The 24,679-nt window shown below is 41.3% G+C and overlaps 1 protein-coding gene and 3 non-coding genes across 4 annotated transcripts; 3 read left to right on the top strand and 1 right to left on the bottom strand.

The window, feature by feature from the left end:
- Window positions 1-1,009: 1,009 nt before the first annotated feature.
- Window positions 1,010-1,081, top strand: trnae-cuc (transfer RNA glutamic acid (anticodon CUC)). The gene has a single exon. It is a non-coding gene; the product is annotated as a tRNA-Glu (tRNA).
- Window positions 1,082-1,190: 109 nt separating this feature from the next.
- trnae-cuc (transfer RNA glutamic acid (anticodon CUC)) lies at window positions 1,191-1,262 on the top strand. Its single transcript has one exon. It is a non-coding gene; the product is annotated as a tRNA-Glu (tRNA).
- Window positions 1,263-1,900: 638 nt separating this feature from the next.
- trnay-gua (transfer RNA tyrosine (anticodon GUA)) lies at window positions 1,901-1,989 on the bottom strand. The gene is given in 2 exon segments: window positions 1,901-1,936; window positions 1,953-1,989. It is a non-coding gene; the product is annotated as a tRNA-Tyr (tRNA).
- A 38-nt stretch (window positions 1,990-2,027) lies between these two features.
- On the top strand, window positions 2,028-23,676 carry LOC110534768 (uncharacterized). The gene is made up of 6 exons (XM_090187894.1): window positions 2,028-2,426; window positions 13,470-13,484; window positions 15,025-15,034; window positions 20,804-20,909; window positions 21,327-21,450; window positions 21,774-23,676. The coding sequence occupies exons 1-6, from the start codon at window positions 2,132-2,134 to the stop codon at window positions 22,571-22,573; spliced, it is 1,350 nt and encodes a 449-aa protein (XP_090044020.1). The 5' UTR covers window positions 2,028-2,131; the 3' UTR covers window positions 22,574-23,676.
- The last annotated feature ends 1,003 nt before the right edge of the window (window positions 23,677-24,679 follow it).

Raw genomic sequence — 24,679 nt, 5'->3', positions numbered from 1 at the left:
CTCACTGCCGCGGCCTGGGTTCGATTCCCGGTCAGGGAAATAGTCTATGCTCCTTGTTTACTTGTGCAACCTGTCACTATGAATTTAGTAGGTTGTTGCACATATGTACCACTTCAAATTGCAAACTGATTTGCCCTGCAGTGTCCTTCCCAGGTGTTCTAGTGGTGCACCAGACCCTCCTGCAGCAAAGCCCCCCCGACATGATGCTGTGCTTCACGGTTGGGATGTGTTCTTTGGCTTGCGAGCCCTTTTCGATATAGGACTCGTTTGCCTGTGGATATAGACCATTTTGTACCTGTTTCCTCCAGCATCTTCACAAGGTCCTTTGCTGTAGTTCTGGGATGGATTTGCACTTTTCGACCCAAAGTACGTTCATCTCTAGGAGACAGAACGCGTCTCCTTCCTGAGCGGTATGACGCCTGCGTGGTCCCATGGTGTTTATACTTGCGTACTATTGTTTCTACAGATGAGCGAGGTACCTTCAGGCGTTTGGAAATTGCTCCCAAGGATGAACCAGATTTGTGGAGGTCTACATTTTTTTTCTGAGGTCTTGGCTGATTTCCTTTGGTTTTCCCATGGAGTCAAGCAAAGAGGCACTGAGTTTGAAGGTAGGCCTTGAAATACATCTACAGGTACACCTCCAATTGACTCAAAGGATGTCAATTAGCCTATCAGAAGCCTCTAAAGCCATGACATCATTTTCGGGAATTTTCCAAACTGTTTAAAGGCACAGCCAACTTAGTGTATGTAAACTTCTGACCCACTGGATTTGTGATACACTGAATTATAAGTGAAATAATCGGTCTGTAAACAATTGTTGGAAAAATTACTTGTGTCATGCACAAATTAGATGTCCTAACCGACTGCCAAAACTATAGTTTGTTAACAAGAAATGTGTGGAGGGGTTGACAAACAGGTTTTAATGACTCCAGCCTAAGTGGATGGAAACTTACGACTTCAACTGTATGTGCCAGCTCACACTGGGAACCGATTTTCTCTCTAGTACCCTTCCCTGGTGGTCTAGTGGTTAGGATTCGGCGCTCTCACCGCCGCGGCCCGGGTTCGATTCCCGGTCAGGGAACTACTCTTTTGCTACATGTTTACTTGTGCAACCTGTCACTATGAATATGGAAGGTTATCGCACATATGTACCAGCTCACACTGGGAACCGATTTGCACTCAAGTACCCTTCCCTGGTGGTCTAGTGGTTAGGATTCGGCGCTCTCACCGCCGCGGCCCGGGTTCGATTCCCGGTCAGGGAACTACTCTTTTGCTACATGTTTACTTGTGCAACCTGTCACTATGAATATGGAAGGTTATCGCACATATGTACCAGCTCACACTGAGAACCGATTTGCACTCTAGTACCCTTCCCTGGTGGTCTAGTGGTTAGGATTCGGCGCTCTCACCGCCGCGGCCCGGGTTCGATTCCCGGTAAAGGAAATAGTCTATGGTCCTTGTTTAGTTGTGCATCCTGTCACTATGAATTTAGTAGGTTGTTGCACTTCAAATTACAAACCTATCACCACTATAAAAATATATTATATGCCATTGTGTACTTTTGAATAAATCTATGGTTAATGCTACATTTATGACATGAATACAATTTGTCTCCTATACGTTTATAGGAGGCAAATGTATATCTTTTAGGCGCATTTATGAGGTAGGAAAAGGTTCCTTTTTCGATCCGGATTTCAGCATTTAGTGTTCTACAGTCTTCCGCTCTAGCAACTGAGTTATGGATTTTAGAGAACTGTGGATAAACTTGAGTGTTTTGAATTCTGATTGGATTCGTATACCTTGACTTTTCTTTAAGAAACTGGAAATGTACATATTATTCTCTATAGGGGGATGTGCGAAAAACAGGTAAAAATATTATGGCATTGATTAAAAATTGTCCTCCTTCGAGCCGGATTTGAACCAGCGACCTAAGGATTTCAGCATTTTGCGTTCTACAGTCCTCCGCTCTACCAACTGAGCTATCGAAGGGACATGGAAAAATCCTTGGAGCAAAAGGTACATGTTTATGTCGTAGCGTTGAGTTTAGTCTTCTCTACCGGATGTTGATCAACGTCGACCATTCAGCAATCGTGAGATTTCCGTGTATTGAGCCCTCGTCAGAACTGTCGACATGTCTCCAAACGGGTCTTTCCAGGCACAACTTTCTTCAATTATGGAGATGCTGACGACGTCTGCCGTTGCAGAGATTACAAAACTGGTCGATTACAGTTCTGCCCTACTATTCTCGGAGATATCCCGACAACAGGGAGAGAACGACGCTCTTCGGAAGGCATTGTACTGTATGCAAATCGAGCTCGGGACCGAGAGACCAAAGCGGGGCACCTCTTCTGTTGATATATCTTTAGAAGTTCAGCTTTGCGACGAGATCCGTAAGTTGAGTGTGACGATGTTCTCTTGTAGCGACTGTAGCTTGCTCTGTGTAATCATGCATGTTGAAAGTCACTATAAGTAGCAAACATCACCCTTTTATTGTTGTGTGCAGAGAATAATAAAGGCGTGGGGGACCGGGTGGGTATAATTTGTGGAACGTTCCAACAGGAATCCGTTCCAAAAACTTCGTAAATAACAAGGTTGCCAACAAGCAACGCATACAGAGTCGTATAACAGTAGAATGAGATACCGGGTAGGGAGTGAGCTATGTAATTACGTTTTTCACTCACCACGTTTATTCGGAAAAAATGTCTCTTCGTTCTAGTAGCCTCCACCATTTCTCATTCGTTGGTTTAGTTATTATTTCCGGTGTTCCTGCATTTGCGGGTGAACTCTGTTGCGCCTCAATTGGGGAATCGCTGTGGTTGAAATGTAACTAATGACCGCAAGCCCCAGTATTTTATTAGCTAGGTGGCTTGTACACAATTGTTACCGATGATACTGTATATACCTACTCGTACTACAGAAGCATGCATTGTATTTTGCCAAGTTCTCTCTGTGTTAATCCTTTTCCCCAAATATAGCAGGTTACTTGTGTCTATGTCGATGTTTTTGAGTTCATCTTGCCTAGTTAAATAAAGATAAAATAAATTAGAACATGTAAAATATATACTTTGACCTATTTCAGGTAACCCCAAGATGCTTGATTCACTACACCTGCTTTTGAATAACTTTCCAGTCGTTTTTGCTTTACATTCCGACTTTTGAACGTCTGTTTATTGGACATATATATTAGTGTCTAATAAAAAATAGCAACTAATGTAAAGCATCCCATCTGTGTTAAGGTTAAAGTGTGTGTGTGTGTATATATATATATATATATATATATATATGTGTGTAGTGTAGGTCTTCTTGATGTCCACTAGGTGTCAGCACAGCTTCAATAATGTCACACCAGGTTCACAACATGTTTTTCATGTGTAACAAATCAAATTGTATTTGTCACTTGCGCCGAATACTACATGTGTAGACCTTACAGTGGAATGCTGAAATGAAGCCCTTAACCAACAATTTAGTTGTAAGAAAAATGTGTTAAGTAAAAAATAAGAAATAAAAGTAACAAATAATTAAAGATCAGCAGTAAAATAAAAATAGCAAGGCTATATACATGGGGTACCGGTGTTCCTTTCAAGTCCAGTGGTGTAAATTACTTAACAAAAATGTATTTAAACTACTCCACTACATTTTGTTTATATCTGTTTTTTTTGTATCTGTACTTTTACTCTTTCTGTTTCTTTACAACATTCAATTTTACTTCGCCACATTTTTTAAGAAATTAATATATTTTTTACTCCATGCAGTTTCCCTGGCACCCAAAAGTACTTTATGCATTTGAATGCTAAGCCGGACAGGAAAATGGTCCAATTCACACACTTATCAAGAGAACATCCCTACTGCCTCTGATCTAGCGGACTCACTAAACACATGCTTCGTTTGTAAATTATGTCTGAGTGTTCCCATGGCTATTTCATAATTAAAAATACAAGAGAATTGTGCTGTCTGGTTTGCTTAATATATGGAAGGTCAAATAATTTATACTTTTACCACTGATACTTCAGTATCTTTTATCAATGAGGTTTCCTTAGTATTTTACTGGTTCACTTTTACTTGAGACATGTTCTATTAACATATCTTTACTTTTACTCAAGAATGACAATTGGGTACTTTTTCAACCACTGTTCAAGAAGTTTAGTACCCAATACCCAACATTCACTTGGTGGCTTGAAGTAGGAGTGCTGAACTAGGATCTGTTTAGCATTTGTGAGTAGAATGAATAACATTACTTTGACGGGGTGTGGGGGGTACTGATTCCAGTTCAGCATTCTTAGCCTGAGACATTTCATAAATGCGTACAGAGGAGCACTTTTCTACGATCAGCTTTGCCTAGATCATTCTGAATCAGTTGTCTCTGGAATAACTTTATATGGACAGCGGTGGGTTTGTTTGTAGATCAGCACTCCTTCTCAACACCAGTTGCTGTACCCTAACATTTTAGTATCCAATTTCCCTTAATGTCTATGTCCTTCCGGAACCCCACCTCAACATTGTTCTGTCAAGGCAACAAAAGCAAGTTGGCATGCTCTTGAAATGAATTTAACTCACAACCTCTCCTTTGGGAATTCACCACCATATCTACAACTATTTTTAAACTATCTTAACATGTGGCTTTCTTCAGGCGGACCAAGACTAGGAACACTTTTGAATGGTCTACAAAGAATGGCCACAGGTAAAAGTTGGCTTTTGCAGAGTATCACAACTCTACTGAAATGACATTTGAAACAAGGTGTCACTTCATTCTTGCTTTTTGATGGGAACTAGCCCCCTTTCCCCTACATACCTCTGGTTTGCTCTTTCAGACCCACAAAGGCAACAAGAAAGAAGTTGCTACATTAACTGTTTCTCTGGGATTTGAACTAGGGGGTACATACCTCAAGTTAGCTCTTTCATGACAACAAAAGGCAACATCAACAATGTCTCTAAAAAATGGCTCTCTTCAGATTTGAACTCTCAAAGTCTGGTTTGGGGAGCAAATGCCATAACCACTACTCTACCACAGAGACAGACACTAGATGTTAAGGGGTACTTCAAAATGTACACATCAAAGACAACATTTCAGAGGTTAGAGAATGGTGTGGGGGCTTGTACTTCTTGGGTCCACCAACCGTTCCTCAATCTTCTTTTGATGACTACAAACAGAGATTATTAATCTTCAAAACCTACACTATAGGATGGATGTGTTTAGGAACAGGGGACGAAATTCGAAAGAGGCGTATTTCCAATTACCAACAAATAGACCCTAGAAATGTTATTCCAAAATCTTAATATTGGAACTTTGGCCCTTCATTTGCCTACTACTGCCTATAAGCTATCCTAACACGTGGGTTTTTTCTTGGGGACAAGGTATCGGAACGCTTTTGAATGGTCTACAAAGCATGCCCCCAGGTCAAAGTTGGCTTTTGCAGACAAGGATAATATATTGTTACTCCACGACATAGTATGTTATCACAACTCTATTAAAAGGACATTCTATACAAGGTGTCACTTCCGTCCTTCTATTTGATGGGAACTACCCCTACCCCTCAACAAACCTCAAGTTAGCTCTTTCATGCCAACAAAAGGCAACATAAAAAATGGCTCTCTAAAAAATGCTCTCTTGAGATTTGAACTCTCAAACTCTGGTTTGGGGAGCAAACGCCATAACCACTACTCTACCAGAGAGACAGACACTAGATGTTAAGGGGTACTTCAAGATGCACACATCAAAGACAACATTTCAGAGGTTAGAGAATGGTGTGGGGGCTTGTACCTCTTGAGTCCACCAGCCGTTCCTCAATCTTCTTTTGATGACTACAAACAGAGATTATGAATCTTCAAAACCTACACTATAGGATGGATGTGTTTAGGAACAGGGGACGAAATTCGAAAGAGGCGTATTTCCAATTACCAACAAATAGACCCTAGAAATGTTATTCCAAAATCTTAATATTGGAACTTTGGCCCTTCATTTGCCTACTACTGCCTATAAGCTATCCTAACACGTGGGTTTTTTCTTGGGGACAAGGTATCGGAACGCTTTTGAATGGTCTACAAAGCATGCCCCCAGGTCAAAGTTGGCTTTTGCAGACAAGGATAATATATTGTTACTCCACGACATAGTATGTTATCACAACTCTATTAAAAGGTAATTCTAAACAAGGTGTCACTTCAGTCCTTCTATTTGATGGGAACTACCCGTACCCCTCAACAAACCTCAAGTTAGCTCTTTCATGCCAACAAAAGTCAACATCAAAAATGGCTCTCTTCAGATTTGAACTCTCAAACTCTGGTTTGGGGAGCAAACTCCATAACCACTACTCTACCACAGAGACAGACACTAGATGTTAAGGGGTACTTCAAGATGCACACATCAAAGACAACATTTCAGAGGTTAGAGAATGGTGTGGGGGCTTGTACTTCTTGAGTCCACCAGCCGTTCCTCAATCTTCTTTTGATGACTACAAACAGAGATTATGAATCTTCAAAACCTACACTACAGGATGGATGTGTTTAGGAACAGGGGACGAAATTCGAAAGAGGCGTATTTCCAATTACCAACAAATAGACCCTAGAAATGTTATTCCAAAATCTTAATATTGGAACTTTGACCCTTCATTTGCCTACTACTGCCTATAAGCTATCCTAACACGTGGGTTTTTTCTTGGGGACAAGGTATCGGAACGCTTTTGAATGGTCTACAAAGCATGCCCCCAGGTCAAAGTTGGCTTTTGCAGACAAGGATAATATAGTGTTACTCCACGACATAGTATGTTATCACAACTCTATTAAAAGGACATTCTATACAAGGTGTCACTTCAGTCCTTCTATTTGATGGGAACTACCCGTACCCCTCAACAAACCTCAAGTTAGCTCTTTCATGCCAACAAAAGGCAACATCAAAAATGGCTCTCTAAAAAATGCTCTCTTCAGATTTGAACTCTCAAACTCTGGTTTGGGGAGCAAACTCCATAACCACTACTCTACCACAGAGACAGACACTAGATGTTAAGGGGTACTTCAAGATGCACACATCAAAGACAACATTTCAGAGGTTAGAGAATGGTGTGGGGGCTTGTACTTCTTGGGTCCACCAACCGTTCCTCAATCTTCTTTTGATGACTACAAACAGAGATTATGAATCTTCAAAACCTACACTACAGGATGGATGTGTTTAGGAACAGGGGACGAAATTCGAAAGAGGCGTATTTCCAATTACCAACAAATAGACCCTAGAAATGTTATTCCAAAATCTTAATCTTGGAACTTTGACCCTTCATTTGCCTACTACTGCCTATAAGCTATCCTAACACGTGTGTTTTTTCTTGGGGACAAGGTATCGGAACGCTTTTGAATGGTCTACAAAGCATGCCCCCAGGTCAAAGTTGGCTTTTGCAGACAAGGATAATATAGTGTTACTCCACGACATAGTATGTTATCACAACTCTATTAAAAGGACATTCTATACAAGGTGTCACTTCAGTCCTTCTATTTGATGGGAACTACCCGTACCCCTCAACAAACCTCAAGTTAGCTCTTTCATGCCAACAAAAGTCAACATCAAAAATGGCTCTCTTCAGATTTGAACTCTCAAACTCTGGTTTGGGGAGCAAACTCCATAACCACTACTCTACCACAGAGACAGACACTAGATGTTAAGGGGTACTTCAAGATGCACACATCAAAGACAACATTTCAGAGGTTAGAGAATGGTGTGGGGGCTTGTACTTCTTGAGTCCACCAGCCGTTCCTCAATCTTCTTTTGATGACTACAAACAGAGATTATGAATCTTCAAAACCTACACTATAGGATGGATGTGTTTAGGAACAGGGGACGAAATTCGAAAGAGGCGTATTTCCAATTACCAACAAATAGACCCTAGAAATGTTATTCCAAAATCTTAATATTGGAACTTTGGCCCTTCATTTGCCTACTACTGCCTATAAGCTATCCTAACACGTGGGTTTTTTCTTGGGGACAAGGTATCGGAACGCTTTTGAATGGTCTACAAAGCATGCCCCCAGGTCAAAGTTGGCTTTTGCAGACAAGGATAATATAGTGTTACTCCACGACATAGTATGTTATCACAACTCTATTAAAAGGACATTCTATACAAGGTGTCACTTCAGTCCTTCTATTTGATGGGAACTACCCCTACCCCTCAACAAACCTCAAGTTAGCTCTTTCATGCCAACAAAAGTCAACATCAAAAATGGCTCTCTTCAGATTTGAACTCTCAAACTCTGGTTTGGGGAGCAAACACCATAACCACTACTCTACTAGACATGCTATAACCACTACTTTTCACATGCTATAACCTAACAACCTTATTCTAAAATCGATTACGTTAATATTTTCCCTCAATCTACACACATTACCCTATGATCACAAAGTGAATATTGGGTTTATACATTTTAGCAAATTATTTACAAATTAAAAAACAGAAATACCTTATTTACATAATGATTCTTCCCCTTTGCAATGAGTCTCAAATTGAGCTCAGGTGCATCCTGTTTCCATTGATCATCCTAGAGCTGTTTCTACAACTTCATTGGAGTCCACCTGTGGTAAATTCAATTGATTTGACATGATTTGGAAAGGCACACACCTGTCTATATAAGGTCCCACAGTTGACAGTGCATGCCAGGGCAAAAACCAAGCCAAATCAAATCAAATTTTATTTGTCACATGCGGCAAATACAACAGCTGTGGACCTTACCGTGAAGGTCTTACTTACAAGCCCAAACCCAACAATGCAGGTCAAGAAATAGAGTTAAGAAATTGTTTCCTAAGTAAACTAAAGTCAAAAAAAGTAATAAATCCATAAGTAACACAAGACAATTACATAACAATAACGAGGCTATATAAATGGGGTACCGGTACTGAGTCAATGTGCGGCGGTACAGGTTAGTTGAGGTCATTTGTAAAGTGACTTTGCAGTTATAATTAACAGTGAGTAGCAGCAGTGTAAAAACACTGGGGGGGTGGGGGGCTCTTTGACTATTTTTTGGCCCTTCCTGTGACAACGCTTAATATATAGGTCCTTGATGTCAGGAGCTTTGCCCAGTGATGTACTGGGCCGTACGCATTATGGCCAGATGCCCAGCAGTTGCCGTACCAGGCGGTTATACAACCTCTCAGGATGCTCTCGATGGTGCAGCTGTAGAACTTTTTGAGGATCTGGGGATCCATGCTAAATATTGTCAGTCTCCTGAGGGGGAAAGGTTTTGTCGTGCCCTCTTCACAACTGTGTTGGTGTGTTTCGACCATGATAGTTTGTTGGTGATGTGGACACCAAGGAACTTGGAACTCTCGACTCACTCCACTTCAGCCCTGTCGATGTTAATGGGGGCCTGTTCGGCCCTCCTTTTCCTAAGGTCCATGATCAGCCCCTTTGTCTTGCTCACATTGAGGGAGAGGTTGTTGTCATCAGGCCAGGAAGTCCTGAGGCATGGTTCCAGGGCTCAGGTCCTCTGGGAGGGGGGGAGAGGGAGAGAGAATTAGAGGGTGCATGAGACAGGAGAAATACTCCAGATATAACAGATTGACCCTAGCCCTCTGACACAAACTTTTGCAGCATAAATACTGGAGGCTGAGATACCAGGCGTAGGGAGACACTGTAGCCATGTCCAATGATTCCCCCGGACAGGGCCTATGAATCCCCCGGACAGGGCCTATGAATCCCCCGGACAGGGCCTATGATGTAGTGGACCCTACCAGAAAACATTTAGTTACTTTTTGCATTTATTATGCTTTAAGTGTTACATATACACAAGGACAACACATTTCTCAATTTTGGTGAAAGTTGGCCATTAGCTAACCACAACTGTCCTGTCAAATACATTCATGACCTACAACTTGATGATCTGACAGTGTGGGGTAGAGAAATTCCAACTAACGGATGAAAAATTAACCAGGTTCTTTCTGTGTTTATGCAGAACAGTATACAAATACACTAATAATACATCCAGTCTCTGCTTATTGGTGATACTTTCCATTCTGCCCTATTGTGACCTTTGACCCCTTGCAAAGGGCCTTAAATTTCCACATTCTGGATGACATCCTGCTGAACTTTCATTGTTTGATCTAGCGTGTGAAAAACAATTTCCCTCTCACTTGACCCATGTGGGCTGACCTACGGTGCAGTTAGATGCAAAGGTGCTACTTGATGTAGACATGACATGTGATTTGGGATGAGGGGAAAAGACAATCAATGACAATTGAAATTGCTAATTTATTCTGCAAATTGCTATATTTGTTCATGTAGACATTGAATATGTTTCATATGTGGGTGATGCATTTCATTTGTAGTCTTTCGTAATTTGTCCTTTTGAAATATATTTAACATCATTTGGTGGGATGTCTGTAAGACATCACTTATGATGATCAATATTTCAATTTAGTGTAATGACATCAAGCACTCCCTTCTCCTGAAGGGCGTACATAATATGATTCACTATTCGCCATAAATGTAAAAGCATTAGATTGCCGTATGCATGGCCCAAAAGGAGTTTCCACCATATTTCCTGTTCATGCAGAGAATTGAAAGGGGGCACTTTGGGAGAACTGAGATGTTTGATACAAATGACTGAGCAACTCCTTCCTCCCTCCTTGAAGTAATCATTGCTTAGACAGGAATGGGCAGGTGAAACCAAGGGCTCCACTACATGGCTTTAACCTGTCTAGTCATTTCTAATCAGTGATTACTTCTAGGGAGGACAAAAGGAGGGATATATATAAAGATTGAGCGAGCCACTACTGTCAGCTACACAACCCAATCCTGTTATTTGCATATAATATACTTTTGACCTCTCACCTGTAAATTGTCTGTAACCATTCCACAGATATCTTGTACAGTGGAAACACTTGAGCCTCTGCCTCGTCCACATCAGCAATAACTCATCACTCCTACTCCAGATAAATTCATTAGTAGGAAGTTTGATACCCACATGACCCCACTCAACCCCAGGGGCCAAGTGTTAACATTCAATCTAACCTGGGGCCTTACGTATCAAGTGTCTCAGAGTAGGAGTGTCCCTCTCGGATCAGTTTTGCAGTTTACAACAAGAATAAGATTATAGACACATCCTAGATCAGCAATTACTGTGAGATGATTTGTGGATGAAGTCCCAGGTCCCCCTCTGTCCATGTTATGTTGTTCATTTGGATCTTAACATGGCTTTTGGGGGCCCTAACCAATATTTGGTTTGGGGGCTGCCCACCTCGCTGGCAAAGTGTTGTTGTGTCCTCCCCCCTCTTGACGCTGGAGAGAAATTGAAATTGTTGAATTATTTACATTTCAATTGTGGCCATTTTGCCATTGTGCAGGGAAAGGTTTAGCAATGTTGAATAGACCAGCGTGCTACCATCAGGAAAATGATTATTTTCTGTGCTGGTCATTGAACTGGAAAGGTCTAACACCCTCAACTATCATTGCCAACTCTACGACGTGTAGAGGAAGGGAAGTATAGACAATAAGCAACCCCCCCTCCGTCTCCCAGATTGCCAGATTGCCCCTACACTACCCCAGGTCCCTTGATCAAGGGACCTGGGGTGCGATAGTATGCAATAGTATGCAGGGAAGGAAGCACACTTTTCCCACCTGGAAAAGTATACTGACATGACCAATAACTCACCACCACCCCCAAATACATCATTCGCCTGGACATTTCATCTGTAATGTTGGCTGTTGCCGTGGGGCGGTGGGGGACAGCGGATACCAAAGTAGTGAACTAGCAACTCATACTCCCTTTTTTTTGGGAGCCCTGGTGCTTCCTTCCCTGCATACTATCGCACCCCAGGTCCCTTGATCAAGGGACCTGGGGTAGTGTAGGGGCAATCTGGCAATCTGGGAGACGGAGGGGGGGTTGCTTATTGTCTATACTTCCCTTCCTCTACACGTCGTAGAGTTGGCAATGATAGTTGAGGGTGTTAGACCTTTCCAGTTCAATGACCAGCACAGAAAATAATCATTTTCCTGATGGTAGCACGCTGGTCTATTCAACATTGCTAAACCTTTCCCTGCACAATGGCAAAATGGCCACAATTGAAATGTAAATAATTCAACAATTTCAATTTCTCTCCAGCGTCAAGAGGGGGGAGGACACAACAACACTTTGCCAGCGAGGTGGGCAGCCCCCAAACCAAATATTGGTTAGGGCCCCCAAAAGCCATGTTAAGATCCAAATGAACAACATAACATGGACAGAGGGGGACCTGGGACTTCATCCACAAATCATCTCACAGTAATTGCTGATCTAGGATGTGTCTATAATCTTATTCTTGTTGTAAACTGCAAAACTGATCCGAGAGGGACACTCCTACTCTGAGACACTTGATACGTAAGGCCCCAGGTTAGATTGAATGTTAACACTTGGCCCCTGGGGTTGAGTGGGGTCATGTGGGTATCAAACTTCCTACTAATGAATTTATCTGGAGTAGGAGTGATGAGTTATTGCTGATGTGGACGAGGCAGAGGCTCAAGTGTTTCCACTGTACAAGATATCTGTGGAATGGTTACAGACAATTTACAGGTGAGAGGTCAAAAGTATATTATATGCAAATAACAGGATTGGGTTGTGTAGCTGACAGTAGTGGCTCGCTCAATCTTTATATATATCCCTCCTTTTGTCCTCCCTAGAAGTAATCACTGATTAGAAATGACTAGACAGGTTAAAGCCATGTAGTGGAGCCCTTGGTTTCACCTGCCCATTCCTGTCTAAGCAATGATTACTTCAAGGAGGGAGGAAGGAGTTGCTCAGTCATTTGTATCAAACATCTCAGTTCTCCCAAAGTGCCCCCTTTCAATTCTCTGCATGAACAGGAAATATGGTGGAAACTCCTTTTGGGCCATGCATACGGCAATCTAATGCTTTTACATTTATGGCGAATAGTGAATCATATTATGTACGCCCTTCAGGAGAAGGGAGTGCTTGATGTCATTACACTAAATTGAAATATTGATCATCATAAGTGATGTCTTACAGACATCCCACCAAATGATGTTAAATATATTTCAAAAGGACAAATTACGAAAGACTACAAATGAAATGCATCACCCACATATGAAACATATTCAATGTCTACATGAACAAATATAGCAATTTGCAGAATAAATTAGCAATTTCAATTGTCATTGATTGTCTTTTCCCCTCATCCCAAATCACATGTCATGTCTACATCAAGTAGCACCTTTGCATCTAACTGCACCGTAGGTCAGCCCACATGGGTCAAGTGAGAGGGAAATTGTTTTTCACACGCTAGATCAAACAATGAAAGTTCAGCAGGATGTCATCCAGAATGTGGAAATTTAAGGCCCTTTGCAAGGGGTCAAAGGTCACAATAGGGCAGAATGGAAAGTATCACCAATAAGCAGAGACTGGATGTATTATTAGTGTATTTGTATACTGTTCTGCATAAACACAGAAAGAACCTGGTTAATTTTTCATCCGTTAGTTGGAATTTCTCTACCCCACACTGTCAGATCATCAAGTTGTAGGTCATGAATGTATTTGACAGGACAGTTGTGGTTAGCTAATGGCCAACTTTCACCAAAATTGAGAAATGTGTTGTCCTTGTGTATATGTAACACTTAAAGCATAATAAATGCAAAAAGTAACTAAATGTTTTCTGGTAGGGTCCACTACATCATAGGCCCTGTCCGGGGGATTCATAGGCCCTGTCCGGGGGATTCATAGGCCCTGTCCGGGGGAATCATTGGACATGGCTACAGTGTCTCCCTACGCCTGGTATCTCAGCCTCCAGTATTTATGCTGCAAAAGTTTGTGTCAGAGGGCTAGGGTCAATCTGTTATATCTGGAGTATTTCTCCTGTCTCATGCACCCTCTAATTCTCTCTCCCTCTCCCCCCCTCCCAGAGGACCTGAGCCCTGGAACCATGCCTCAGGACTTCCTGGCCTGATGACAACAACCTCTCCCTCAATGTGAGCAAGACAAAGGGGCTGATCATGGACCTTAGGAAAAGGAGGGCCGAACAGGCCCCCATTAACATCGACAGGGCTGAAGTGGAGTGAGTCGAGAGTTCCAAGTTCCTTGGTGTCCACATCACCAACAAACTATCATGGTCGAAACACACCAACACAGTTGTGAAGAGGGCACGACAAAACCTTTCCCCCTCAGGAGACTGACAATATTTAGCATGGATCCCCAGATCCTCAAAAAGTTCTACAGCTGCACCATCGAGAGCATCCTGAGAGGTTGTATAACCGCCTGGTACGGCAACTGCTGGGCATCTGGCCATAATGCGTACGGCCCAGTACATCACTGGGCAAAGCTCCTGACATCAAGGACCTATATATTAAGCGTTGTCACAGGAAGGGCCAAAAAATAGTCAAAGAGCCCCCCACCCCCCCAGTGTTTTTACACTGCTGCTACTCACTGTTAATTATAACTGCAAAGTCACTTTACAAATGACCTCAACTAACCTGTACCGCCGCACATTGACTCAGTACCGGTACCCCATTTATATAGCCTCGTTATTGTTATGTAATTGTCTTGTGTTACTTATGGATTTATTACTTTTTTTGACTTTAGTTTACTTAGGAAACAATTTCTTAACTCTATTTCTTGACCTGCATTGTTGGGTTTGGGCTTGTAAGTAAGACCTTCACGGTAAGGTCCACAGCTGTTGTATTTGCCGCATGTGACAAATAAAATTTGATTTGATTTGGCTTGGTTTTTGCCCTGGCATGCACTGTCAACTGTGGGACCTTATATAGACAGGTGTGTGCCTTTCCAAATCATGTCAAATCAATTGAATTTACCACAGGTGGACTCCAATGAAGTTGTAGAAACAGCTCTAGGATGATCAATGGAAACAGGATGCACCTGAGCTCAATTTGAGACTCATTGCAAAGGGGAAGAATCATTATGTAAATAAGGTATTTCTGTTTTTTAATTTGTAAATAATTTGCTAAAATGTATAAACCCAATATTCACTTTGTGATCATAGGGTAATGTGTGTAGATTGAGGGAAAATATTAACGTAATCGATTTTAGAATAAGGTTGTTAGGTTATAGCATGTGAAAAGTAGTGGTTATAGCATGTCTAGTAGAGTAGTGGTTATGGTGTTTGCTCCCCAAACCAGAGTTTGAGAGTTCAAATCTGAAGAGAGCCATTTTTGATGTTGACTTTTGTTGGCATGAAAGAGCTAACTTGAGGTTTGTTGAGGGGTAGGGGTAGTTCCCATCAAATAGAAGGACTGAAGTGACACCTTGTATAGAATGTCCTTTTAATAGAGTTGTGATAACATACTATGTCGTGGAGTAACACTATATTATCCTTGTCTGCAAAAGCCAACTTTGACCTGGGGGCATGCTTTGTAGACCATTCAAAAGCGTTCCGATACCTTGTCCCCAAGAAAAAACCCACGTGTTAGGATAGCTTATAGGCAGTAGTAGGCAAATGAAGGGCCAAAGTTCCAATATTAAGATTTTGGAATAACATTTCTAGGGTCTATTTGTTGGTAATTGGAAATACGCCTCTTTCGAATTTCGTCCCCTGTTCCTAAACACATCCATCCTATAGTGTAGGTTTTGAAGATTCATAATCTCTGTTTGTAGTCATCAAAAGAAGATTGAGGAACGGCTGGTGGACTCAAGAAGTACAAGCCCCCACACCATTCTCTAACCTCTGAAATGTTGTCTTTGATGTGTGCATCTTGAAGTACCCCTTAACATCTAGTGTCTGTCTCTGTGGTAGAGTAGTGGTTATGGAGTTTGCTCCCCAAACCAGAGTTTGAGAGTTCAAATCTGAAGAGAGCCATTTTTGATGTTGACTTTTGTTGGCATGAAAGAGCTAACTTGAGGTTTGTTGAGGGGTACGGGTAGTTCCCATCAAATAGAAGGACTGAAGTGACACCTTGTATAGAATGTCCTTTTAATAGAGTTGTGATAACATACTATGTCGTGGAGTAACACTATATTATCCTTGTCTGCAAAAGCCAACTTTGACCTGGGGGCATGCTTTGTAGACCATTCAAAAGCGTTCCGATACCTTGTCCCCAAGAAAAAACACACGTGTTAGGATAGCTTATAGGCAGTAGTAGGCAAATGAAGGGTCAAAGTTCCAAGATTAAGATTTTGGAATAACATTTCTAGGGTCTATTTGTTGGTAATTGGAAATACGCCTCTTTCGAATTTCGTCCCCTGTTCCTAAACACATCCATCCTGTAGTGTAGGTTTTGAAGATTCATAATCTCTGTTTGTAGTCATCAAAAGAAGATTGAGGAACGGTTGGTGGACCCAAGAAGTACAAGCCCCCACACCATTCTCTAACCTCTGAAATGTTGTCTTTGATGTGTGCATCTTGAAGTACCCCTTAACATCTAGTGTCTGTCTCTGTGGTAGAGTAGTGGTTATGGAGTTTGCTCCCCAAACCAGAGTTTGAGAGTTCAAATCTGAAGAGAGCATTTTTTAGAGAGCCATTTTTGATGTTGCCTTTTGTTGGCATGAAAGAGCTAACTTGAGGTTTGTTGAGGGGTACGGGTAGTTCCCATCAAATAGAAGGACTGAAGTGACACCTTGTATAGAATGTCCTTTTAATAGAGTTGTGATAACATACTATGTCGTGGAGTAACACTATATTATCCTTGTCTGCAAAAGCCAACTTTGACCTGGGGGCATGCTTTGTAGACCATTCAAAAGCGTTCCGATACCTTGTCCCCAAGAAAAAACCCACGTGTTAGGATAGCTTATAGGCAGTAGTAGGCAAATGAAGGGTCAAAGTTCCAATATTAAGATTTTGGAATAACATTTCTAGGGTCTATTTGTTGGTAATTGGAAATACGCCTCTTTCGAATTTCGTCCCCTGTTCCTAAACACATCCATCCTGTAGTGTAGGTTTTGAAGATTCATAATCTCTGTTTGTAGTCATCAAAAGAAGATTGAGGAACGGCTGGTGGACTCAAGAAGTACAAGCCCCCACACCATTCTCTAACCTCTGAAATGTTGTCTTTGATGTGTGCATCTTGAAGTACCCCTTAACATCTAGTGTCTGTCTCTGTGGTAGAGTAGTGGTTATGGAGTTTGCTCCCCAAACCAGAGTTTGAGAGTTCAAATCTGAAGAGAGCCATTTTTGATGTTGACTTTTGTTGGCATGAAAGAGCTAACTTGAGGTTTGTTGAGGGGTACGGGTAGTTCCCATCAAATAGAAGGACTGAAGTGACACCTTGTTTAGAATTACCTTTTAATAGAGTTGTGATAACATACTATGTCGTGGAGTAACAATATATTATCCTTGTCTGCAAAAGCCAACTTTGACCTGGGGGCATGCTTTGTAGACCATTCAAAAGCGTTCCGATACCTTGTCCCCAAGAAAAAACCCACGTGTTAGGATAGCTTATAGGCAGTAGTAGGCAAATGAAGGGCCAAAGTTCCAATATTAAGATTTTGGAATAACATTTCTAGGGTCTATTTGTTGGTAATTGGAAATACGCCTCTTTCGAATTTCGTCCCCTGTTCCTAAACACATCCATCCTATAGTGTAGGTTTTGAAGATTCATAATCTCTGTTTGTAGTCATCAAAAGAAGATTGAGGAACGGCTGGTGGACTCAAGAGGTACAAGCCCCCACACCATTCTCTAACCTCTGAAATGTTGTCTTTGATGTGTGCATCTTGAAGTACCCCTTAACATCTAGTGTCTGTCTCTCTGGTAGAGTAGTGGTTATGGCGTTTGCTCCCCAAACCAGAGTTTGAGAGTTCAAATCTCAAGAGAGCATTTTTTAGAGAGCCATTTTTTATGTTGCCTTTTGTTGGCATGAAAGAGCTAACTTGAGGTTTGTTGAGGGGTAGGGGTAGTTCCCATCAAATAGAAGGACGGAAGTGACACCTTGTATAGAATGTCCTTTTAATAGAGTTGTGATAACATACTATGTCGTGGAGTAACAATATATTATCCTTGTCTGCAAAAGCCAACTTTGACCTGGGGGCATGCTTTGTAGACCATTCAAAAGCGTTCCGATACCTTGTCCCCAAGAAAAAACCCACGTGTTAGGATAGCTTATAGGCAGTAGTAGGCAAATGAAGGGCCAAAGTTCCAATATTAAGATTTTGGAATAACATTTCTAGGGTCTATTTGTTGGTAATTGGAAATACGCCTCTTTCGAATTTCGTCCCCTGTTCCTAAACACATCCATCCTATAGTGTAGGTTTTGAAGATTAATAATCTCTGTTTGTAGTCATCAAAAGAAGATTGAGGAACGGTTGGTGGACCCAAGAAGTACAAGCCCCCACACCATTCTCTAACCTCTGAAATGTTGTCTTTGATGTGTACATTTTGAAGTACCCCTTAACATCTAGTGTCTGTCTCTGTGGTAGAGTAGTGGTTATGGCATTTGCTCCCCAAACCAGACTTTGAGAGTTCAAATCTGAAGAGAGCCATTTTTTAGAGACATTGTTGATGTTGCCTTTTGTTGTCATGAAAGAGCTAACTTGAGGTATGTACCCCCTAGTTCAAATCCCAGAGAAACAGTTAATGTAGCAACTTCTTTCTTGTTGCCTTTGTGGGTCTGAAAGAGCAAACCAGAGGTATGTAGGGGAAAGGGGGCTAGTTCCCATCAAAAAGCAAGAATGAAGTGACACCTTGTTTCAAATGTCATTTCAGTAGAGTTGTGATACTCTGCAAAAGCCAACTTTTACCTGTGGCCATTCTTTGTAGACCATTCAAAAGTGTTCCTAGTCTTGGTCCGCCTGAAGAAAGCCACATGTTAAGATAGTTTAAAAATAGTTGTAGATATGGTGGTGAATTCCCAAAGGAGAGGTTGTGAGTTAAATTCATTTCAAGAGCATGCCAACTTGCTTTTGTTGCCTTGACAGAACAATGTTGAGGTGGGGTTCCGGAAGGACATAGACATTAAGGGAAATTGGATACTAAAATGTTAGGGTACAGCAACTGGTGTTGAGAAGGAGTGCTGATCTACAAACAAACCCACCGCTGTCCATATAAAGTTATTCCAGAGACAACTGATTCAGAATGATCTAGGCAAAGCTGATCGTAGAAAAGTGCTCCTCTGTACGCATTTATGAAATGTCTCAGGCTAAGAATGCTGAACTGGAATCAGTACCCCCCACACCCCGTCAAAGTAATGTTATTCATTCTACTCACAAATGCTAAACAGATCCTAGTTCAGCACTCCTACTTCAAGCCACCAAGTGAATGTTGGGTATTGGGTACTAAACTTCTTGAACAGTGGTTGAAAAAGTACCCAATTGTCATTCTTGAGTAAAAGTAAAGATATGTTAATAGAACATGTCTCAAGTAAAAGTGAACCAGTAAAATACTAAGGAAACCTCATTGATAAAAGATACTGAAGTATCAGTGGTAAAAGTATAAATTATTTGACCTTCCATATATTAAGCAAACCAGACAGCACAATTCTCTTGTATTTTTAATTATGAAATAGCCATGGGAACACTCAGACATAATTTACAAACGAAGCATGTGTTTAGTGAGTCCGCTAGATCAGAGGCAGTAGGGATGTTCTCTTGATAAGTGTGTGAATTGGACCATTTTCCTGTCCGGCTTAGCATTCAAATGCATAAAGTACTTTTGGGTGCCAGGGAAACTGCATGGAGTAAAAAATATATTAATTTCTTAAAAAATGTGGCGAAGTAAAATTGAATGTTGTAAAGAAACAGAAAGAGTAAAAGTACAGATACAAAAAAAACAGATATAAACAAAATGTAGTGGAGTAGTTTAAATACATTTTTGTTAAGTAATTTACACCACTGGACTTGAAAGGAACACCGGTACCCCATGTATATAGCCTTGCTATTTTTATTTTACTGCTGATCTTTAATTATTTGTTACTTTTATTTCTTATTTTTTACTTAACACATTTTTCTTACAACTAAATTGTTGGTTAAGGGCTTCATTTCAGCATTCCACTGTAAGGTCTACACATGTAGTATTCGGCGCAAGTGACAAATACAATTTGATTTGTTACACATGAAAAACATGTTGTGAACCTGGTGTGACATTATTGAAGCTGTGCTGACACCTAGTGGACATCAAGAAGACCTACACTACACACATATATATATATATATATATATATACACACACACACACTTTAACCTTAACACAGATGGGATGCTTTACATTAGTTGCTATTTTTTATTAGACACTAATATATATGTCCAATAAACAGACGTTCAAAAGTCGGAATGTAAAGCAAAAACGACTGGAAAGTTATTCAAAAGCAGGTGTAGTGAATCAAGCATCTTGGGGTTACCTGAAATAGGTCAAAGTATATATTTTACATGTTCTAATTTATTTTATCTTTATTTAACTAGGCAAGATGAACTCAAAAACATCGACATAGACACAAGTAACCTGCTATATTTGGGGAAAAGGATTAACACAGAGAGAACTTGGCAAAATACAATGCATGCTTCTGTAGTACGAGTAGGTATATACAGTATCATCGGTAACAATTGTGTACAAGCCACCTAGCTAATAAAATACTGGGGCTTGCGGTCATTAGTTACATTTCAACCACAGCGATTCCCCAATTGAGGCGCAACAGAGTTCACCCGCAAATGCAGGAACACCGGAAATAATAACTAAACCAACGAATGAGAAATGGTGGAGGCTACTAGAACGAAGAGACATTTTTTCCGAATAAACGTGGTGAGTGAAAAACGTAATTACATAGCTCACTCCCTACCCGGTATCTCATTCTACTGTTATACGACTCTGTATGCGTTGCTTGTTGGCAACCTTGTTATTTACGAAGTTTTTGGAACGGATTCCTGTTGGAACGTTCCACAAATTATACCCACCCTGGGGGACCACAGGTTTCCGGACAAGCAGTTGGTTGTGAGTGAGAGGCACTATGGAGTGGATGCTGCCATCGAATTGGGAGAAACCAGTGCACCTCAGCGCAGAACAGTGAAGGAAGAAGTTGGTTGACACTCATATTTATGGTGTCTGGTCCCCGAACTGCTGCATGTCAATGTTGGCCTAGCTATATGGATGGTGTATTGTATAAATTAATTATAAGACTAGGATGGAACAACACCTCTCATTATGTTCTTGTTTTACCAAATTGCCCACTTTAAAAAAAATCTTTAACGGCATATTGACAACCAATGAATAGCGAGTGTAGCAGTCCATGTTTTCATATCACATTAGAAACCCAGTGTGTCAGAGAGAAAAGTATTGATCTAAAATACGAAGGTCCTGTCGGTCAGTGGCAGTCACAAACCCATGTTGTTCAGTTTGTGTCCACATACAACGTTAGCTTTGGAGTGCAATGGCTTGTATGTTATAGAAGTGGTATAATGATAGTTTAAACATTTAACCTCCTATTTGTTGCAGTGTCCTGATGTGAAACAGGTCATTTTACAACCAGACCCTAAAGGTGAGGACAGGCCGGAGGAGGTTGTGAAAGCTAGTCACCCGGAGGAAGCAGAGCACATCATTATCGGTGGAGAAGGAAATGGTAGTTATATCTGACAATACTACTAACACTGTGATCATGTTGACAGTGTTCTGTTGTGTGAACTGCACTTTTTCTACCTGTGTTTACTGGCCCTTCTCTATTTGAATATGTGCATGTATGTATGCTAGGAGCCGCAACCAACATTTCCCAACAGGGATAAACCAGTTGTTAGCTTATCTATCTTATCTTATGTTAAAACCGACTTTAAATGAAAACTAACTTGAATGTTAAAACGCATGTTGTTCTGATACTTCCCACTAAACTACGTTGTCATTGTCAACAAATGCTCAAAAACCGTCACTTGACTCTCACTGTTTCTGCAGATGGCCTGTCCCTAAAAGATGATTTCCAGGCCATGGACGAGAGCCAGTCAGAGGCGTACCACAACTCCACAGCAGAGCCCGAGGAAGAAGACACCAGCCAAGACTTCAGCGAGGAGCTGGAGATGTGGGTCAAGTCTGAGCCGGGGTCAGAGAGCGACACCCCCAGCTTCACCCCCAGTGTCGCAGAAAACAAGATGGTCGACCACCTCACGGGCAGGGAAATGCACGCCTGTTCATACTGCAACAAACGCTTCAACTACCGTAGCCAGGTGATAATCCACGAGCGGGTTCACACGAGGGAGAGGCCGTTCGTCTGCAAGCAGTGCGGCAAGGGTTTCTCCCAGATTAACAACCTCAAGAAGCACCAGCTCTGTCACAGGGGAGGGGAGGGGAATCACGAGTGCGGGGAGTGTGGAAAGGCGTTCTGCCACACCCAGAGCCTGAAGAATCACATGGTGGCAGCTCACGGCTTCGGTTCAAGGTTGGACTGCGAGACGTGCGGCAAGACGTTTCACAATAAGAAAGCTCTCATCGCACACTCCACCAGTCACAGCAGGGCTTTTGGCTGCGAGATATGCGGGAAGGCTTTCGGTACGAAACAAACTCTTAAGACCCACCAGTTCACTCACACGGGGGAGCGTCCGTTCATCTGCAACTACTGCGGCAAGAGCTTTGCCTACGTCTGTAACCTTAAAACTCACAAGAGGGTTCACACTGGGGAGAAACCCTTTGGCTGTGAGCTGTGTGGCAAGTGTTTCACTCAGAAACACTGCCTGGAGAAACACTCGTGTGTAGATTAAAGAGCTGTAGATCTACAGAGTAACTGCAGCAAACTACCGTCTATGTTTACTTGTTGGCACCAAATGTTCCATGGCTGTAACGTTCTAATCTGCGTTCTGACTAGAATGTTGTGGTCTTGTAGTCTGGGTACCAGTCTGTTTAGCTAACGTTCCACTCCTTGTGCTATGGGCCACAGAGACTGGCCTTTCTTCAATCTCGGCGTTTAATATGCAGCTGGATTTTGTGAGGAGTTGCTGATTTGTTGTTGGAAATAACGTTATTGTTTGGCAATGGCACAGAGTACAAGGAGTGGTATGTTAGCTAAACAGACTGGTACCCATGCTAGTGGTCTTGTGCTATCATGGGGGAAATTCTAAACCTAAAACCAAGTTTGTTGAACTCTGCGTATTCTATTGCTTTGTTGAGGAGACTTGAGTGTTTCTAGTAAAGTGTCTACATGTGTGTGGGACAGATTGACCTGTGCATACATTTATTGTTTTTTCTTATAATATCACATTGTTATTTTAGGTAATTTGATCAATGTTTAGTTAAATTTTAGCTGACATTTTAATTTGCACGATTACGAAGTACATCGACAGTTACTACTACAACTTCTATCATTACTGTGGCGGTAACAATAGTGTGAGGGGATTGACACACAAAGCCAAATCACCCCTTCACATTCTGATTGGACAGAAATAGATCTCCCCCCTGTTGAGTTAGGTTTCTCTCAAAGTTTATTGGTCGTCACTAGCTTCCACAGCTACAAAGTCATAAACCCGCCCGTTTCTACAGTTTCTCTTTTTACATTTTGATTTTAAACCTAACCACACTGCTATTCTTATACCTATCCCTAACCTTAACATGAAGAGCAAAAATGAAAATACATAAATTTTTACGATATAGCCAGTTTTGACCTTGCGGCTAGTGAAAACAAAGTTTATTCTGATCAAGGTCGTTTTCCCTACTGACCTTTTTTACTGTACTACAAATATTAGCCTACATATATTTTATTTGTTTGTTTTAACAAATGTAATTTTGACAAATCAGCTGGTATTCACTGTGTACATTATATCCAATCCATGCTTTAACGTTGTAATGATAAAATATTGTGTTCTGTCCTGATTCTGTCCACGTATATAGCATAACATATACTGTTGTATTTCATTGGGAAAACAGTTCTTGACCATACGTATTTCACTTGGTCTGGGTATTAAGTGTTGCTAGAATAACTTTTTATTTCTTTCACTTTCATCTTAAAGCTGCAATCAGCAGTTGAAACAATAACAAAGCGTCCGAGCCACCCCTGTTTTTGGTAACAAAGCACAAGGAGGGGGCTGAAGTAATGTACCAACTCTCAAATTCATAGACAGAGCTATGGATGCAAGGACTGACCAACCGTGATATCAAAATGATATTTTTAACCATGTTTTGAGGCTATGTAGTGTTTGTTTACATTTACTTTGTTTACAAACATTGGGATTTTTAAAAAGTATCTATTTGGTGTTCTTGGGGTAAAAAAAATGTATTTGGGGTTCTGATGAGGTATGACAGTTGAATCTAGCTCATGAGGCATTTATAGGTTATGTTCTTCAAGAATACATATTCATTTATACGTCCAAAATGGATGTAGCAACTGCGGATTGCCCTTTTAAAAGGGTATGTATTTATATGTATGGAAATGGCCGACCATGACTGTGAAAAAAACTTGTGGGACAGTCTTACAATGGATGGGCCGTCTCTGCGCACAAGCTAAACATGCAGATGGAAAAAGTGAGGGAGATGGCCCACAACACTGTCTTCGTCAACTCCTACTCACACCATCTCAGCACTGTTGACTTAAGTTGATATTTTGTGATCCGAGGTCGTTCCCCTCATGTTTGTTCCCCACCGACTGAGGTTCTTCAATGAAACTTGGAGTGAGGTGAATGCTGTCCGACTACCACTGGACATCCTCAGTGAAGTGGAAAACACCTACCACGCATTTTACGACACCATCAACCACATTGGGAACCTGGATTGGGTAAATGGCGAATCATCCTATGAAGCAAACAATCTTGTTTCGAAACTTGAGGATTTCCAGTTTGTTCCAGCTCTTCACCTACGCGCAGGTTTTCTCCCAACAT

Source organism: Oncorhynchus mykiss, chromosome 10 (assembly GCF_057628025.1).
Source record: "Oncorhynchus mykiss isolate SJ-2025 chromosome 10, ASM5762802v1, whole genome shotgun sequence".
Classification (NCBI taxonomy): Eukaryota; Metazoa; Chordata; class Actinopteri; order Salmoniformes; family Salmonidae; genus Oncorhynchus; species Oncorhynchus mykiss.
Note: the sequence above shows the minus strand (reverse complement) of the source record. Positions and strands in the feature narration are given on the sequence as shown.

What these genes read in the sequence shown, in the direction of transcription:
- LOC110534768 (XM_090187894.1), top strand. Translation starts at nt 2,132, where the DNA reads ATGTCTCCAAACGGGTCTTTCCAGGCACAACTTTCTTCAATTATGGAG. An exon ending in GCAGAACAGTGAAGGAAGAA is followed by an intron (nt 20,910 to 21,326) that starts GTTGGTTGACAC and finishes TATTTGTTGCAG; the next exon opens with TGTCCTGATGTGAAACAGGT. An exon ending in TATCGGTGGAGAAGGAAATG is followed by an intron (nt 21,451 to 21,773) that starts GTAGTTATATCT and finishes CTGTTTCTGCAG; the next exon opens with ATGGCCTGTCCCTAAAAGAT.